Source organism: Cyclopterus lumpus, chromosome 12, assembly GCF_009769545.1.
Source record: "Cyclopterus lumpus isolate fCycLum1 chromosome 12, fCycLum1.pri, whole genome shotgun sequence".
NCBI lineage: Eukaryota > Metazoa > Chordata > Actinopteri > Perciformes > Cyclopteridae > Cyclopterus > Cyclopterus lumpus.
The window spans coordinates 14820387-14838831 of NC_046977.1; the positions used below are offsets into that span (position 1 = coordinate 14820387).

The window sequence follows — 18445 nt, forward strand, 5'->3', positions numbered from 1 at the left end:
TCACCTCACTGACTTCTGGTAGTAAGAAAAAACAGTATCTGCTTTGTGCTTTTAAAAACACTCAAGGGGAAAATAAGAGGGATAAATATAGACAAACCGGCAGCGTAATAAATCCAGTTTACCAGCAGCCAGTTCCTTCTCAACACAGAGGATCTATAGACACGAGGAGCGTTCAGGGACAATCTGACCAATGGGCATTTACAAAAGGAACGACTAAAAACACAGAGGCCTCGAAGAGCACATGACCCGAAACCTCAAATCAGCACCTTGTTTCTGAAAGACATCCAATTACGCTGAAGAAACTCTTATCAAAACAGAAATGATCATTACACGTGTTGGGAAACATTAACGTGCAATGAAATGAACAAAAGCTTTGTAAATGTGGTTGTGGGAAGCTGTGCCTGGTCATCATTGGTGAGGTTTGACCTTTAGGCTCCTAGATCACGGCAACAAAATTATTATTATTATTTTTTTTTTTTTTTAAAAGGTGACAGCCAAATGTTTTCATTTGTTTAAGAAAAAGGCAATAAATTATACTTTCAACTCCCCGTGTTCATTTCATTGGGTGAATCTGACTGTTGCGCCATTTGGCATCCCTGACCAACATTCAGTGTTTGCCTGAAGGGAGGTGAAATGGATGGAAATGGCCTTGGCACAAAAAACAAAACACAAAAGGCGATATCATGAGAAACCAACAGAAGGAGCACGCTGTTAAGTTAAGCCAGCGGTTTCAAAAGGTATGAAAACTATTCTCATCTTAACCACCAGGTGGTGCTGCTACAACACAAGCACACAATGGCCCCTTCCCTGCTGAAGGGAAACCCACACTTTGCTTTTGGCTTCTTTTGATTTTTATTTGTTTCCTTTTGACATCTTTGCTCCGCCGGTGCGCTACTTGAGGTTGAACACAAGTTCAAAAGCTCTGATGACGCGGTCAGTTTCAGGTCACGAGATGACAATGGTTTGCGGGAAAGATAGGGAAAAACCATAACATTTATGAGGTCATAAAAGAGGTCAACAGTAAATGGCAAACATGAGTGTATGGGCTGAAACCTGAAAAAAAACAAAAAAAACATGTATGACCCTTAAATTAAGTATAAGATGTTGCATTTTAATTTACAGCCAATATGGTGCCTTTAGGAAATGAAAGAGAATTGCATGAGTATTGTTTGAGTGTTACATAAAAAAAGGGTTTTACATCCTGACGGGAATAAATCTAAATCTCGAGGATGCTCTGAATACGACCTCATACTTCACACTCACGCAACATCCTGTGATCTTATCGGTTTTATTCGTCGCCGAAGAGTCATCCTTCACATTTGGCTCAATGCGAACATGGAGAGCGAGCACGCGGCTAAATAAAAACACCACTAGCATTGGCAACCGACTGTAAATGGAAATATGAAGTAGAAAAAGGGAAATGTCTGTACAGAGCAAGTCTCTCAAGTGTCCAAGAATGTACCATTTGTTACCTCCTTTGCAGGTCAAATCTCTGAGAGAGATGGCTCCCCTCTGTACAATCATCTCACTGGAGAACAGGGGGCAAAGTCCAGCAGTTCTAATCTGCAGCCTGGTTGTTCCTTTTCCTTGGCATGAGAGTGTGTGAGCGAGAGAGAGAGAGAGAGAGAGGAGAGAGAGAGACCATCGGCAGGAGGAGATGTTTCAGTTCGTCTCGCTCGTTTTGTCTTCAGTCTGTTTGTCCTGGAGGAGAGTTATGAGGGACTCCCACGCTGCTTGGCACTGCAGAACAAATGAAGTGGAAGGGAAAGAGGTGGATGCAGTGAGACAACAGAAATATTTAACCTGTTGCAGCTTCATGTAAATACAGCATTTATCCTTTTTTTTCCACCCAGGTAGTTTGTTTTTGTGTCTTATTGTGGGAAACGTGCACGCTAGCATCTCTTTTGACATCATTTAGAGGTCTGTGCTTTGGCCCAGCTCCGATGTCAAAATGTCCACAACAGAGCCCTCGGGGCGCTCACTTGATACAGAGAATATGACCCAATTTGACCTAACAGTATGAACGTGTTTGGATCAATGATTACGAGACAATCACGTCTTCCCACAGAGATTTAAAGTCCAACGCGTGTGCGGCGCTTTTTTTTCAGTCATAACGCTGCTTTACAGCGGCCTGCGTACCTTTTCATAGTGGTTGATGTTTTTGTCGGCCATGCCGGTAAGAAGCTGTTTGAAGTCGTGTCTCTTGTTGCTCTGCCAGCGCTCCCAGTCGGCCTTCAGGTCGGCGTTGAAACACTCCACTTTGTCCTGGCATTTCTCCACCTCGAGCGGCATCTACGGCGAAAACAGAGAGCGCTACAGCTACCGGGGCATTACACTACACTGCAGGGTGCAGGCTACAACCGGAGGGGGGGGGGGGGTCGAGGTGATGCAGGGGGTTTTGGAGGGGAGGGTTGCGTTAGAGATATGTGAAGTTTGACAAAGTGACAGAAGACTGGACCAGTTCTCCCTCTAAAATCCAGAGAATCTTTCTATATTTTTTTTAAAAGAGACTATTAAACATCTTGCATTATTTACATTTTCCAGTTTAATACTATACTCATCACAGAAAGTAATATTGTGAAGTGAACTCTGTGACGAGAGGAAGGAGGAGGCTTACTGGCGTTCGGTCCTCCTGTTTGCGTAACACGGCTGCTTCTAGTCGGCCCTCGTACTCCGCCTGGCTCTGGTCTCGCTTCCTCAAAACGCTCTGCAATCAGCCACAAAACAAGGGTTTTATTTTGTGTGTTATTGGGTTCTTTGTGTGTTGTTGATGCACACTATTCTCAGACAAAAGAAACAGGAGGAGCTGCTCATAGGTGGAAATGAAATAAATAATCATAATAAGAATGTGTGTGCGTGTGAAACAGTTCAAAAAAGATCTTGTCAAGCAAACAAAATAAGTATTAAAATCGTAGGGAAAACCTATTGCCGTCTATTTGTCAGTGACATTCCAAAGTCACACTTTGAGTTGCTTGTGTACCACTGAGTCACATGGCCTCTTCTTCAGAATAACTACATATTTACAAAAATCAATGACGTTGATAAGGGAAATGTGCAAAAGAGGTTTTAAAAATGAAAAATAGATTATGCTTTACTTACATCTGGGTTCTGCGTTGTATACCAACTGCTGGCCATAAAGGCTAATTGATAACCAGGTTGAATTGCTGTCCTGCATCCCGCTCGTTACAACACCAACTAAACTAAACTAAACTAAACTAAATGTCCCGTGCTACCCCTCGTCCCTCTCACCTTCATGGACTCTATGTAGAGGACGTACTCTCGGAGTACGGGCAGGATGTCCTGGCTCATGCCGTCACCCAGGTCCTCCAGCGCTCCGCAGCACGTCGTCACGCAGCCGCCCACGCCCTCCAGGGGGCGCCGCAGCTCGTCCTCTGATCCCGCCCAGCTGGAGTACACGGTGCCGTACTCACGAAGCTCCGTCAGGTACTCTAGTGGGGTTAAAAAAAACAAAAAAAGAAGGTGGTTAGACAAGCAAACCGGAAATAATAGTTATGCTCTTATTTCCTTTATACAATTTAAATTTCTTCTACTTTTCTCATACTTCTTAATGACCTGTGGATAATCCGTGTCTAGATTTGAAGGCTGAGCAGCGAATACTTTATTCCACTGGTGGACTGGCAGCAAAACGTTCTCCCTTTCCTCACAGGCGATATGGAGAGATTGGCATGTTCAATGGAAAAAAATCTGGATTGCTAAATTACACGAGGGTGATCGCTAAACACCGGGCTGCTTATAAAGCCTGCACGGCAGCTCATGCATCATCTGCATCTACAGTTCCCAGAGTTTCCATCCTGTCCTAATAATGTGGAAACAAGGCTCTAGCGCTGCGGATTTTTAGGCCTACGGACTGCATCACATCTAAACCCTGAACAGATGAGGACATCGAGCGTCAGGTATTTACAAGATCACATGACGTGCATTAGTTAGGCCTGCACTTATCAACCATGCCAAAGGTCTGGGGCTGTTTCCTCTAACCAAACACTACAGCACTGAATCAATACTGCTGAGAAATTCACACAAGCTAGTTACAGCCACCCGGGTAGAGACCGAACGACTGCATGACACAAGCTAACCACAAGCACAATGTAACTTAGAAGACACAAAAAGCTGGCAGTGGGTCTCCTGAGAGAAGTAGGAGAGTATACGGAGTACTACTTGAGGTCATTTGCAAGCAGCACAGGCAACGGTTTCAAAATGTCGCTTCCTGGCGCCAAAAAAAAAACAGTATAATGAAGAAGTGCTCGTTCCAACCCACTGCTGATCCAGTATGTAGAGATTAGCCATTTGGTAAATGGAAGATCAAAGTCTTGTTGCTTTTTGTATTCATTAATCTAGTTTGAATGTATCCATATATTTATTTACGTTGTTCATTAATTACCATTTTGGGTGGAATACTTTTCTCATTTGGTACAGGTTTTTATTAATCCCTCCCTCCCTTTGCTTCAACATTACAATCAAATTAATTAACTGGTTTATAACCAGTTTCAAGCCTGCGTACGTGTACCTCAATAATATTGAAAGTCATCCTTTCCAAATTCCAATAGAACTAACAAGTGTCCAACTAAATAAAAAAGGAGGCAGAATCAGCAACCTGCAGGTGATACAGGTGATCTTAATAGGATTGTGCTGGTACCCGACTGCTCTTTGAGGATCCTCTGGGCAATGCGGTCGATGGTTCCCAGTTTCTGGTTGAAGGTGTCCAGGTATTCGCCCATGGCGCCGAACTCGGCCGGCCGCGCCCGCAGCTTGTAGCCTCCGGCCACGTGCTTCACCGACTCGCCCACCTTGCTCAGCAGGGCCAGACCCTGCCGCTTGTTCAGGTCCTGAAGACGCACGCAGTGACAACAGGTATGAAGCGGTTGCGTTCTGTGTTCGGTTTTTGGGTGTAAACGCGGAAAATCACCCAATTCATCCCAATCTTAAATAACAATCTCAACCACAGATGTTGATATTCAATTATTTTCCTACAGTTAATGTGCTGAAACTGTCACATGCGTGTTTAAAAAGAACCCCACAGCTGATTTCGTATTTAGTAGTTTACATTGTATATAGTTTATGCTCCACTTCTGAATCCAATTATCTTACTGCTGCAACAACATTATTTCCCCATTATTTCCCCACAATAAAGTCTCGTCTTTTGTGTCAGCTACTTAGAGACTAAATGTGTGACTGATGGCAGACCCAACACACAAAAGGAAGCAGTAAAGCATTTTACTGAAATATCGCTGCCGAGATCATTTCTGTACATAATAACACGCACTATGACTAAGTGCTGCATTAAATGAAGTGCATGAAAGCACGTGACAGGAAAAGCGCCGACCGAGCCGAATGTGTCTGCGTGTCGATCGTAGTGAGAAACAAATAGTTTTCTTGTCCCTAAAAATCAAAAGTTGAACTTTGCGTCGTCTCACCTTGGTAGTGAGGAAAGTGTTTAAGTGAGGGTTGAAGGAGAGTACGGGGTGGTCGGCGACCCGCTTCAGGAACTTGTCCAGAGCTTTCATCCTCGTCTCCACAAAATCCTCTGAAAAACGATCCACAACGCCCTTCATCACGAACTTCTCTGGCAGCGGCTGGAGAGGAAGAGGGATTGGAAGAGGAGGAGGAGGAGGAAAGAGGAGAAGCAGAGAAAGTAAGTCAGGGGCTTCACCGCGGAAACCAGGATGTCAGCGTGCGCTGTGGCTCATTTGACCTACAGGGATGAGGTGGGTCGGCTGGCTGTCCTCCAACTTGATCCGCAGCCAGTCGAAGTCCTGGTAGCGCCGTCGCACGCAGTACTCCGGCAGGTCGAACTCTACCCGTGATGTCTGACGAAAACAAACACAAAACACATTTGCTTTGTTAGCTGGGAGGATACAGTATATCAATGACCTCCTAAAAGACAGCACTAGAGGACACTATTCACAAGTACACATTAGTTTGAAATGTGGGCGTGTCCCTGGACGTCTCAGCCAATTTAGGATAACTGTACATGCTTATTGACCTTGAAACCTAGCTGACAATGCACACACACACACACACACACACACACACACACACACACACACACACACACACACACACACACACACACACACACACACACACACACACACACACACACACACACACACACACACACACACACACACACACACACACACACACACACACACACACACACACTCTCTCTCTGACAATACGGTGTAAAAAGACAACCCCCACATGCTCTCAATTAACAGTCTGTGTTCATAGTGGGCTGCGATATTTGTCCACGGCCTCTGAGCGCACATAGCAACTGTCGTCACGATGCGACCCGGCAGCTGCTGGCAGCGTCTCCCTCTGAATCCGTTTCTTTCATTACTCCAAAGCTACGACTCTCCGCTGAAGGTCAAAGCAAAACGTAGTCCCGTCAGGGTAAGTGGTGCCTCGGAGAGCTGCTGCTCTGTTTACTGGCAGATGGACGTGAAAGATGGAACAGAAGGTCCACTTTAAACATAGGTCGGTGAATGCATCCGCCCTGTGGAATATACATCTTTTATGGGAGGGACGTGACTTCCTCGTTAGAGTCCCGTTTTGCATGTTTGAGCCCATTAAATACTCATTGGGTGTATTAAGATTACAGCACAGTAAAATTAAAACTGAAAGTTCTTGCATAAATTTAAAATAATTAAAAACTTTCTCTCATAGCACTTTGGTATAAAACTTGCCTTGAACACACCATCAAGGAGAGTTTTTAAAACAATCATGAAACGCAACAAAACAAATAGGGGGAAATAAAAATAATAAAACGGGAGACTAAATGCTCACTGGGATTGATTACCTCCTCCAAACCAAATGGGGGATAGATATTAATTGTATGCTTTGAAAAAAAAAAAATGGTTGGCAGAAATTGTTGATTGGGTAGGCCGGCTAAAACATGGTAAACAAACACTACGACCCCATTAGTTCATCACAGCCCCTACAGTCCTCAGAAAGCCAAGTGGGCAGTGTTACCATGACACCAGTCAATAGCAGACCTTGGTGGAGACCCTGTAGGTGATGTAGGTCTCCATGGTGGACACGTGCTTCTTTGGGTCGTCGACTGTGACAAAAAGGTCCCGGGTCTCTGCGGCCTCGGCGTAGGGGTCCCGGATGTCCGCTTCCAGGTCGTCGTCCAGCTGCAGCCTGTTCAACAGCGACGACGTGGAGGCGGGACTTGACGTCTCAACCGGCGTGCCGTTGGTCAGCCCGGCTTCCTTCGCAGAGAGAGACAAATAGTGACATCAAAACTCAGATGCTGCAATGGGAAACGCTGCAAGACAAAGAGCTGCTAGATTGATGGCCGATGCAGTTGTTTCAATCTGTCAAAGGGGCTCTTGTTGAGGCCGCGTGCACACCCCTCATGGTCTGACACGACGCCCAGCCCTCTAATCGAATGATGGACGAGAGGGAAGAAATGGAGCATTTGTGGACTGGGATACTTTTTTACAGCCCTAAAACAAAAAAGATGTCCAACTTCGGGAAAACAATGGCTTGCTGTACTATCTCTAGGTTGACAATAAACCTATCAAATATTAACTTTTTGTTTTATTATATTTTTGGGAAAAGAGACTGGTTAGTATGTTAGCATGTTTTTCAGGATACACGAAGGACAGATACACGTTCCTGTTAAGTGCAGTATCTGTTTAGATCAATATCACTATCAAACTATAGACTATTCCAGGATGACACACTTCCATTAACAACACTTAATTTGGTGTAAAATATGTGCCTCCAGACTTGTTATAACAAATTTTCAGTGCTTTCTATAGCAGCACCTAGGGAGCAACAGCAAATTTGCCCGGCGGGCTCCATCCCAACTCAGCGAGAGCACTCAAAGAAAACTATAAAAAGAAAATAACTGGACAAAAGTAACTGGACAAAAGTGGAGGCTGTGGAAAGTGTTACACCTCCAATGAAGGGACAACCTGTGGCGTACAAAGTAAATGGAACAGCACATCTCTACAATGGATTGATATGGGCTGTTGCTGCACACTTAGAAGGCACTCTGAAGATCTCGTTTAGCAAACAGCCGGCACTGTAGGCAACAGAATGTGCAATGTAAAAATAAAAAAATGGTTAAAATGTAACCACTGCAACAGGAAGGGCGGAAAAACAAAGAGTCAGCAGGGCGGCGTCATTAAAAACTGGATCTGAAAATAAAATCTCATTTAAAATGTCTCACTGCAACAACCTTTAAAGCCACATGTCATAGATCTGTTGCCATGAGTTGGGGGGCGGGGGGGGGGGATGTTTGAATGTAATAATTATTATTATCGTGATGAGGGAGGGGATATAAAGTTTGAATTCTGCTTGTCATTGTTATACTGTGATCGAGCTTACGTGTTGCATTTCAGGGCTCAAAGGTTATTTCAAAACATATTGGACAGATTTGGCTGAAAAACGTCTACGTGGTTGGTCGTCATATCCACATTACCATCTTCATAAGCTGCTTCTTCAGCAGACATGTTGACTTGACACCTCAGGTGTTTTACAAAATCACATTAATGATGGCTCTGTTGTATTCAGAAGGCCCAGGTGGGACAGACAGTGAGCCAGCATGCCTGAATCCTTTATTAATTTGACCATTTACGCCTGTGCTTTTCCTGCTGCGATAGGTCAAATAATATCTCCGTTGAAAAGGGGCATATTAAAAATGACAGCAACCTCTGCTTCAGGAAACAAGATAAGTGAAGACTGTACCCTAAATTTATAATATACAAAAATTGTGCCCCCAATTCTGTAAATGCATTTGATCAAAATAAATGTAACTGAATGTTAAATCTGGATCTGCAAAATGACTAACAATCATGGGATGCATGTGCAAGATATTGCCTATTAGGTCTACAAGTAAAAAGGGTTAAACATTTTTTTTTTAAGAAATCCTTTGAAAGAAAACCTGATCCACACCAAAGAAAGAAGCACTTGTTCCCAAGCCACATCATCTACATGCCCATCCATTTGTATTGAAGTGTGTTGACAGGCGGTTTGAATACTGTGCTAACAGACCAGAACCGTCGCCTCCTCGGTCGTGGGCGTTATATCCGCTCTGTGACATGAACAGGCTTCACATTTTCAATTAGTGTGGAGGTTCTTTTTGCCTCAGGTGGTCTTTGGCTATTCATGAATGAACAAACAAACACAAAAAGAAAGCATGCATCACAGCATCTCTTATTGGCAATAAAAACTGCACAATATAAGTGTGTCACGCATCAGTAAAACAGACAACGGCAGACAGAACCAAAAGCATGTTTTGTTTGTTTGTTTGTTTGTTTGTTTGTTTGGTATATCCTTGCTTCCAGATGCCAGGTCCCTTTTCTACTAAGTGGAACGAGAGAAATCTGTTTTCTAACCAAGAATACGTGTAAAGAGGAGTCATTACAACGCAACGTGTAAACACACCATCCAGTTTAATCACAGAAACCTCGCCTTTGTGTACTTTGTGCGCATCGGTGAGATCGTTCCCTCTTAATATTTTTGTTTGTTTAATTTAAGTCCTTTGACGAGATATAGTGTGAGCTCGCTAAGACATCGATTTTGGTTTCTGAAATATGGCATTCATGAATCAGTGACTCAAACGGTTTATCCAGGCTTAAAATCAATGTTTATCCAGTTTCCTCCGTTAAACTTCCATCACGTTGCTCCTACTTATTTAATGGGTTTAACCACAAGTACTGGGACCAGAGTGAAAACAGGTTGGTGTAACGTGTAGTTTGTAGCGTAGTTTGGTGACCCGTCCTCCTCTCCCCATCTCCCCGGACTGTCTCAAACTGGTCTCAGAACAGCCCCAGCGGACCCTACCTTGTCCCCTCCGACGGTGACGGAGAGCTGCTCCTCGGCTGCGGATAGCGGGTGGAGGATCTCCGCGATGGGCTTCTGCCCCGAGCTGGCCAGGCTTCTCGGAGCACCGACACTCATCCTGCGGAAGACGGGAAGACGTGGCCGGGTATCAGGGGACAACGGCTGTCCGGTTCTCCGCCGTTGATACGGAAAGAGAGAGGAAGGTTTTTTTCCTCCGTTCAGGGTCTCTTCAGTTGATATGTTACACCCGCTGGTTGGTTACTACTGTCAGCTGACTCCCATTGCGCAGCTCCGGAAGTTAAACTACACGAACCCGGATGTAAACACATGCACCACGTGATAACAGGCAACGAATGGAATGCTAAAGATCGTCTATTTTGAAAATTGGTTCACTGTTATTGAAACCGCTAACACTGTTCATTTTTTAACCAGGTTTTTAAGCTTGTGACATCACGCAGCACTACAAGTGCAGGAAACATACGAGACATCATGTAATAAGCAGACAGTGTGAATTAAATACAAATTAATTATTAATTGTAGCAGTTTTCCAGAGATTTCAGCTCCATCTCGTGTTTTTGTCAACAACACCATTGTTCAAAAACAAGTAAACTCACTCCGCTAAAGACAGTGAGGTGTGGTTAAAAGCCCAGGAAGAAAAATGTAAACTTTATATTGATCAAACTATTGGTCCTAAAGGCAAGATTGAACATGTGTCCTCAAATGTATTCATATTTTAAAGCACTTAATTGTCAGGTGTAAAATATTGGATAATTTCAATTCAATTCAGTTTATTTTGTATAGTCTAATATCACAAATTACAAATTTGCCCCAGAGGGCTTTGCAATCTATACACATACGACATCCCTGTCTCAGGACCTCATAATAATGTGTGCTATTAGTTATTTATGCTTTCATTTTTAGATTTAGATTTATTTATTTTTAGATTTTCCTGTGCATATTTTGGACCTCTGTATGGCCTCATATGATTAATTGATACGTTTAAGTTATTTCTAGGTACATGTACTTTTATCATGCACGTTCACTTGTCTTTCGTGCCGTTTCATTGGTTCCTCTGTATCACCCTTTTGATTACCGGAAATAGAAGAGAGTGACACCTCCTCGTTTTTTACAACTATCTAACCGACCTATCTGACAAACCGGCTCTTGGTTTCAAGAAGTACAATGCGACTCATTACCCGTACATAAGCAAGAGTTTTATCGTTATTTTAAACTTTCAGTTAACGTTACTGTTACAACAGCAAGTACTGTGTAGTTTATCCAGCTCCAGTTTAAGGGAAAGCACCCAGGGGGACTTTTATCGTTGTCCGTTATCCACCAGTGCAACATTAGCTGGGTGGAAAGAAACACACACATAAAACGTGAACCATTAGCTAATACTCCTTTCTGTCGTTCGTTATTTTGACCTGCCTCTCGCTACCTGCACAGACATGGCTACTAATCCTCCAGGACAAGGTAATTGGTTTCGGGACAAACGTTTTAATTTTGAGGTCTTTGTCTTTATCGCGCTGTGACTCCAGGGGCGTAGCTACGAATTCTGCCCCCCCGGAAACCTTTTGCTCTCTGGTTCCCCTGGAGGACAAATGGCTGACTTTAATTGTCTTTCAGCTTCTGTACATTAGTTTCCCTCCACCATAAAAGCTGAAAGAAAGTCTATATGTTTAGAAGTCTAGAAGTGATCCACCTGTGCTCCGCTTTACTCCTCTGTCATCTACTGTCACTTCATACAAGACAATAAATACATATATACGTGTATATATTTATTTATTCTTGTTGCTCAAACATGTTGCCTGTCTTTAGATGCATAAAGAAATGTTAGCTGATGCATGTTGTCTCTTTCTTTTCTTCTCCATCCAGCCTTCCCAAACAAGACACGCGTGGCGATCCTGGCCGAGCTGGAGAAGGAGAGGAGACGGCTTTTGAGCGCTCCTGGAGCTAGGTAGGGATAGTATCCGGCCATAGAGGAGGGCAACAGGAGTCTCCGTCCTTTTCATGGAGGCGTTAAGCATTGGGATAGTGTATCCATATCCATAGTATATCAATATTCAATTGTATTTATTTATTTCCCCCCTCTCCTCCATCTCATTCTGTAGCATTTCGCTATCCAGACCGAGTCTGAAGGAGTTCAGGGACAACGCAGAACAGCAGCACATCGCTGCCCAGCAGAAAGCTGCCCTACAGGTGGGACAGTCCAACACAAATCACATCTCCATGTCATTTTACACAAGTTTTATTACGAACTATCGATACTTCAGTTGCTCATCTTATGTCTTATGTTATCTTATTCAAATCATGGTCGTACCTATAGTTGTTGAGTAAATCTCCAGTTAGGTTTTCATTCTGTGTCGCTGACTTCCTGTGTTTGGCGTCATGGTTTTTCCGACGGATTTCGAGTTTATTCTGCAGTTTCTGACTGATGTGGGACGCATTTTGGAGGACACCTGTACCGAGTCATTGCTGAATACCAGCTCAATACCCGCCACTGGCTTGAATAGAGGTCTGAAAATCATTATGTAATAGAGAGGTTTGTAGGCAACAAGAAGCATCTCACAGAAGTAAAAAGAGGCCTGATAGTCACTGCACGGTTGTTGGTGCATCAAACCTCATGTTTTAATGTGACGTAAAGTCTCGGAAATCCTTTTTCCAACATTTTGACTACAGAGTGGTTGGCTTAGCTTAGGATAAACAATGGAAATGAGGGAAACATCTCGCCTAGCTCTGTCCAAAAGGTAACACAATCTAGCTATAAGCACCTCTATTGCAGAACTGTGGTTTAATTATTAGCATTATAAAAATTGTGAATTTGGTCGGTATTAACACAAACCTTTGCCTAACTGTGTCTTCTCTTACAGCATGCACACACGCACTCATCGGGCTTCTTCATCACTCAGGACTCCTCGTTCGGGAACCTCATCCTCCCCGTCATTCCCCGCCTGGAGCCCGAGTCTTGACCTTTTTACCCTTCGTCCTCCTCCTGCTGCCCGGTGTGACACAAAGCATTCAAACAGCACACAGTGCACACCCGACCCACGTGTCTCCCACGTACTCTCTTTTAAGTCTTTGATTCATGGACAATTGTTTGACGTGTCGTAAACAATCTCAGGGGAGTGTGAGTCGGTCACTTTTTTTTTTTTTTACATTTTCCAGGCCAACAAGCTGGCGGCTGAATTTAGGAAAAGCTCTCAGAGAAGTCGGAAGAAGGTTCCAGATAGCTGTGAAACATCCGTTGGAGTTGTGCAGGGGGACAAAGACAACACAGACACTGTAAATGCCATCCTGCTCTGTTGCCTTTCACCGCACCGATCCATAAAACGCACATTTGGTCAGGGTTTTTACATAAATGGATTTGTGTCAATATTTGAACAATAAAATTGTTACATTCAATTGTAGATATACATATCTATATATATACTGTATATATAATTTCAGTTTTTATTTTTGAAAGTATAAAAAGAGGGGTTAGAAGCATATGCATGGTCTATAGATATGTGCACATTGTCGTCCTGAATTTTTACTCACTTCAGTTTTTATCTTTTCTAAAACAAAAGAAGACTTGCTTAACTTCATGACATTGACTGTTTTTAGTGGATTTATTGTAAAACTGTTTGGCAGACCACAAAACAACCCATACAACATGCATAAAAAACCCATTATTGAATCACTGAACCTCGGAATTAATTAAAAATCAGTTTATTCATCAGACTATTTACTGGAACATCAAAAGTCGAGCCATTTCATGAAGTGATATACGAGAAAACTGGTTTATTCTGTGGTGGTCACTCAAACACTTTATGAAATGGCTCGACTACAGACAGACAGAACTCAAGACTACTCCTGTCGGTATCTCCAAGACACTATTTTGCCAAGACGACACACAGACTCACAAGGTGAAAACCATTCTGTGGTGGCTGGTAGAAATGTCTGACACACACACACACACACACTTTATGTCCCTGGTCCAATTTCTTTCAACCTCACAAGGTGAGGCCAATCCATTGGTCAACAGGCACCCACAGAGGCAGAAATGTAGCCAGAAGGTAATGTAGTGCAGCCACACAATGATTAGAAGTACACAGGATTGTGAAAAAGATAAAAACAACCGTGTGATAAAATTCCTGGAATAAGTTGAGGACCACAGAGTCAAGTATCCAACAGAGAAATTAAAGCTTCCAAAAAGGTGGACTTCCTTTTTATACGTAGGCCTACAAGAAGTATGCACTGTGGCCTTCTGGTTCAGTGAGGGCGGTTTGACACGATGGGCAGTAGTTCGCCTTTCCCCTTCATGGTTTTGATCTTGGCCTTCGTGTTGTCATCCATGGCCTGTCGGCAGCGGTGGGCGTAATGTGCTAGCGTTTCCCCTTTCTCGTCCCACGGCGCCAGTGCGTGAAACACCTCGGGAGCGGCCATACTGAGCTCCGCTATGGACGCCGTGCGGGAAATTGTGTTGCGGTCCACGCCGACCCGGTCAAAGGCCACCTTCATGGAGACGCTGCAGCGAAACTCCTCGAGGGCTGCCATGTAGCGCGCTATTACGCCCCCCACGTTTTTCACTGGAGAGGAGAGACACATCAGTACATGTAAAAAGGCAAATGAATGGCGTAATTAGGATCAACAATTCCATCTGCTCTATGGGCGCTTATAACCACGGTATGACGGTGGTTATTACTGCCCGTCGGGTCGTGTCCTTACTCCGAACGCGGGGGTTTTCTCCGTCCCGGCTCCATTTGCTCTTCGGGGCCCGATAGTGGTCCAGAGGGTGGAGCTCCATTTCCTCACACGAGTCAAAGATGGTCGGGGAATCGACCCCTGCCACATCGTCAGAACAGGACATGTGTGAACTTCCCGGCTCCATCGGATTAGAGCAACAAGGCCACCTCTTTTCTAGTATGCGAAATAGAAAAATGGCAACTCTGAATTTGGCTAAAATACCACTAAAAAAAAAAATCAATCGGTGCGGCAACATTAACATCTTAGCGACAGTACTGTAGTTAAAATTAATAGTTAGAAAGTATTTTTTCAATGGCATTTTCAGTTTTCCTTTTTGATTTGATTGTTGACGTTTACCAATTTACTGATGATTTATTTGACTTCTTTTACTACTGCGGTTATCGTCAGTACTATTTGTCTTACCGTTTGCATTTATTTGATTAATATTTGTGTCACTATTATTTGAGGTACTTTTAAATTACAATTTTCCAATGGCAGATACTATGCGCAAACAAATGTTATCTCATCCAAAAGTGCCAACAAACGGTTAAGCTGCCATTGAACCGGCGGGCTCTACCTGGCCGCAGTTTGTCTTGCAGGAAGTCACAGATGACGTCTGCTTTCTTGGCGAGTTCCTTCTGCAGCATCTCTTTGTCCTGCTTCAGGCCGGAGATGATCGCCGTCATCTGCTGGTTGCGGCTGCGCTCGGCACGAAGTAACACGTGCAGGTTCTCCAGCTCATTCTGCTCCCCTGCAAACATTCGGTAAGAAACTCTTTAACGTATTGTTTTGTATCCTAAAAGAAGACAGTGTTTTTACAATATCAATATATTCTTGTGTCTTAACCTATTTACAATTAAAGCTTGGGTACGTAGTTTTTGTTGTTGTTGCATTATTGGGCAAAAACGCCATAAAACCCTTTTAGCATATTGCAATACATTTTCTCTCCATCCCTAAAACACTCTTTCTGATAAGTTTGTCTTCTAGTTTTTCTTTATTTACAATATGCTGAAAGGTAATGATGGACTTTATTGCCCAATGACGCGGTCAAATGCAGCCTTAGAACATTTGCCTATCCTTTTGTCACAGAGAAACATTCCCAAGATTCTCACTACATTTTGAGAGGGGGCATTATTGGGAATTATTTAAACAAATCTAATCACAACATGTAGGCTCTGTCACTGCAGGTCTTTTCGAGCCTCACAGCCCAGCTGTACCTGCAGACGTCCCTGTGGTCTCCGTCATGTAGCTGCTTCCTGCCAGCAGCTCCATCTCTGGGTCCTCTAATCTCTCCCAACTCAGATCCTGTCCATGCAGTGGTTGAGGGCCCCGTGTGAGGGCCTTTTTGGGCAACAGTGTGTGCGTGATTTGAGAGTCTGTGTTCGGGGCCCGACAAGCCTGCGACACATAGCCAGCGTCCGTCTCTGCTGGCCCCGTGCTCGCTGTGTTGACAGCGGCGTCGTGATCCTCCGGCGAGGTCACTTCTTGCTTGACCTTCTTCCTGGTTACTGCTCGTCCTGGTGTCCCGCCTCTTTTCCTAGACGACCGGGGCTCGTAGTCCCCGCCTTCGTCCGTGGCTGACGAATCACACCCATCATTGTCAAACGGCCAGCTGCTGAACTCCTCCCCCTCGGATGCTGCTTCGTTATAGCAGAGGTCACATGATGATCTCGCTGTCACCTGGGAGAGAAAAGATGAGGAATTAAAGTTAAAGGCGTAATCTCCTTGTGTATGGAACGTCAAACCAAGAACAGCTGCATAAGGTCTTCTGTGGCTTGGGATGAGCTTTCTACTGGTAGTTTAAAAAAAAAAGACACTTAGGTAGATGGCAAATAAAAACTGAATCAATCATATTATTTCTGCAACTGAATGGTCCTTTTTGTAACACAGATGTATCCAGAAACGGATTTCTGGTGAACAATGTAGAAACTAGACGCAAAGACCGATCACTGCCTCGTTTAGATGCTCCAACCGGTGTACCTTTAATAAGCCAGTCTAAAGGGTATATATATATGCAGTTGAACATTTGGATTGCACTATTTGTATATATTGAAGTATTAAAATTGTACTGAATATCTAAAATAAAGACAACAACACATACAAAGTACCTAAAATCTCGGCTTTACCTTATTGGACCGGCGCCCTCCAACAAGCCTTTCCGGGCCCTGGCTGGTATTTGCTGAGCCTCTACAGCCGTTGCCGTGGTCACTGAGGGGCCAGCGGTAGGAGTGTCCAGCGGCACAACCCCACCTGGCGACGGGGACACTGCTACCACCGGAACCGGGCGGCAGCACATTGCCATGGGAAGCACAGGTGAGCTGCTGCAGGCTGGGGATGAGGCTGCAGATGGTTCCGTGGCTGTGAGCCCAGCGGACCAGGTTACGGAGACCGTCAGGGGTGGTTTGAACCGGGTCGGACATGTTGTGAACCTGGAGGAGAGAGAGAGAGAGAGAGAGAGAGAGGGAAGTGTCTGCAGCTCTCAGCCATTGATGGATTCTTGTGTAGCAGCTGTTAAGGCTGATACAAGTTAAATCCACGAATCAAGGTTTTACCATGTTGATGCCAACGAGAGCTTATTTATACAATAAATGATTTAAGATTAGATTTTTAACTGGATCACTTTTTATCAGTTTTTAAATCTCTTTCCAGCCGTAAAAATTAAAGGATTGTCTGTTTAGTGTGCAGCCTCTTCAAACCATCTTATCCTTAAGAAACCGTCCATAGTGGTTTATGGTTGTATGTCCAACCAACAGATCAAAATACAAAAAGATTGAGGTAACTATCATGTCGTGATGAAAAGAAAAGCCTCACATTATTATATTTGGGAGACTGGAACCAGCAATGCTTGGCATTTATTTTACCATACAAAAAAAAAAAGTTACATTTTGGTCAGTACATTTTTATGTCAATATTGCCAGATCGATGAATCAATTTCAAACTTTAGAATACATAAGCAATGTTTAAAATGGTGCCAAATAATTAAAGAACTAGAGCCCAGCTCTCTCTATCGCTCCGGTTCGCCCTCACGGAACAACAACACGCCGCTGGAGGCGAGACTCCAACCCGCAACTTTTACATTTCGCTTCAACTCCAATGAAACCGACATCGGGGACAAGCGGACATGTTGCGGGTCATCAGCCATCACGTCTGTCCGCCACCATTAATCAGAGAACAAAGCGGGGGTTACTTACCATGTCTTATATTTACCTTTCTTTTTTTAATACTAATTAAAACATTCCGCTCGTCACCACGTCCTCGCTTATTCCACACGCGTCGGCCGCTTCCACGAGGCGACGAACAATGACACGCGGCACATAGTGGTCGATTAATTATAATGAGTATCACATAAGATTTACGGCGTGTGTTTAATTATTACATTCTTTGTCTGGAAGCAAATACTGTGTTACCGGAATCCGACGGGAAAGTTGCGTTACTGCCAACTAGCGGTCTGGAGGAGGAACTGTTGTCTGTTGTTTCATGACACTGACCTCTAGTGGCCTGGGCGGGTCAACTCACAATACCGATTATATTATTTTATATTATATTATATTGTATTATATTATATTGTATTATATTGTATTGTGTTATATTATATTATATTATATTACATTACATGATATCATATTATATTATATCATATTATATTAAATTATATTATATTGTATTACATTATATCATATTATATGTAATATTATATTATATTACATTATATCATATTATATTATATTACATTATATCATATTATATTATATTATTTTAAATTATATTATATTAAATGAAATTACATTATATTATATTACAATATATTAAAATGTTCAGTTTTCATACAGTTTAGCATTCTGTGCATATTATGGAGCAAACGAGTAATACAATGCAATAGTAATGACTAAATAATAAAAGC

The 18445-nt window shown here is 43.3% G+C and overlaps 3 protein-coding genes across 6 annotated transcripts; 1 reads left to right on the forward strand and 2 right to left on the reverse strand.

The window, feature by feature from the left end:
• Window positions 1-1090: 1090 nt before the first annotated feature.
• On the reverse strand, window positions 1091-10117 carry snx30 (sorting nexin family member 30). The gene is made up of 9 exons (XM_034546832.1): window positions 9820-10117; window positions 7017-7235; window positions 5715-5825; window positions 5433-5591; window positions 4655-4844; window positions 3250-3449; window positions 2618-2707; window positions 2140-2292; window positions 1091-1740 (listed from the first exon to the last, which is right to left on the reverse strand). The coding sequence occupies exons 1-9, from the start codon at window positions 9934-9936 to the stop codon at window positions 1663-1665; spliced, it is 1317 nt and encodes a 438-aa protein (XP_034402723.1). The 5' UTR covers window positions 9937-10117; the 3' UTR covers window positions 1091-1662.
• Window positions 10118-10961: 844 nt separating this feature from the next.
• inip (ints3 and nabp interacting protein) lies at window positions 10962-13226 on the forward strand. Of its 2 annotated transcripts, XR_004610618.1 has the most exons (5): window positions 10962-11292; window positions 11695-11776; window positions 11931-12018; window positions 12690-12879; window positions 12985-13226. XR_004610618.1 is itself a non-coding variant. In XM_034546862.1 (4 exons), the coding sequence occupies exons 1-4, from the start codon at window positions 11268-11270 to the stop codon at window positions 12786-12788; spliced, it is 294 nt and encodes a 97-aa protein (XP_034402753.1). In that variant the 5' UTR covers window positions 10962-11267; the 3' UTR covers window positions 12789-13226. The 2 variants fall into 2 exon arrangements, 1 of the variants encoding a protein (XP_034402753.1); XM_034546862.1 differs by having other exon boundaries at window positions 12690-13226.
• A 187-nt stretch (window positions 13227-13413) lies between these two features.
• Window positions 13414-17967, reverse strand: LOC117740446 (coiled-coil domain-containing protein 106). 3 transcript variants are annotated; one of them, XM_034546860.1, is made up of 6 exons: window positions 17752-17967; window positions 16671-16973; window positions 15762-16224; window positions 15122-15295; window positions 14527-14718; window positions 13414-14387 (listed from the first exon to the last, which is right to left on the reverse strand). In XM_034546860.1, exons 2-6 carry the CDS (start codon window positions 16962-16964, stop codon window positions 14071-14073), a joined length of 1440 nt encoding a protein of 479 aa, XP_034402751.1. In that variant the 5' UTR covers window positions 16965-16973; window positions 17752-17967; the 3' UTR covers window positions 13414-14070. The 3 variants fall into 3 exon arrangements, with proteins under 3 accessions (XP_034402751.1, XP_034402752.1, XP_034402750.1); XM_034546861.1 differs by having other exon boundaries at window positions 14527-14643; window positions 17736-17967; XM_034546859.1 differs by having other exon boundaries at window positions 17736-17967.
• Window positions 17968-18445: the final 478 nt, after the last annotated feature.

Excerpts from the sequence above, each read along its gene's own strand:
- snx30 (XM_034546832.1), bottom strand. The coding sequence starts at position 9,936 with ATGAGTGTCGGTGCTCCGAGAAGCCTGGCCAGCTCGGGGCAGAAGCCC. Across the intron at positions 5,592-5,714 it reads AGCCGACCCACCTCATCCCT|CCGCTGCCAGAGAAGTTCGT; the intron begins GTAGGTCAAATG and ends CTTCCTCTCCAG. Across the intron at positions 2,708-3,249 it reads TCTACATAGAGTCCATGAAG|AGCGTTTTGAGGAAGCGAGA; the intron begins GTGAGAGGGACG and ends GGCTGATTGCAG.
- inip (XM_034546862.1), top strand. The coding sequence starts at position 11,268 with ATGGCTACTAATCCTCCAGGACAAG. Across the intron at positions 11,777-11,930 it reads TTGAGCGCTCCTGGAGCTAG|CATTTCGCTATCCAGACCGA; the intron begins GTAGGGATAGTA and ends CTCATTCTGTAG. Across the intron at positions 12,019-12,689 it reads AGCAGAAAGCTGCCCTACAG|CATGCACACACGCACTCATC; the intron begins GTGGGACAGTCC and ends CTTCTCTTACAG.
- LOC117740446 (XM_034546859.1), bottom strand. Across the intron at positions 16,225-16,670 it reads GAGGGCGCCGGTCCAATAAG|GTGACAGCGAGATCATCATG; the intron begins GTAAAGCCGAGA and ends TTTCTCTCCCAG. Across the intron at positions 14,719-15,121 it reads GCAAGACAAACTGCGGCCAG|AAAAGAGGTGGCCTTGTTGC; the intron begins GTAGAGCCCGCC and ends TTCGCATACTAG.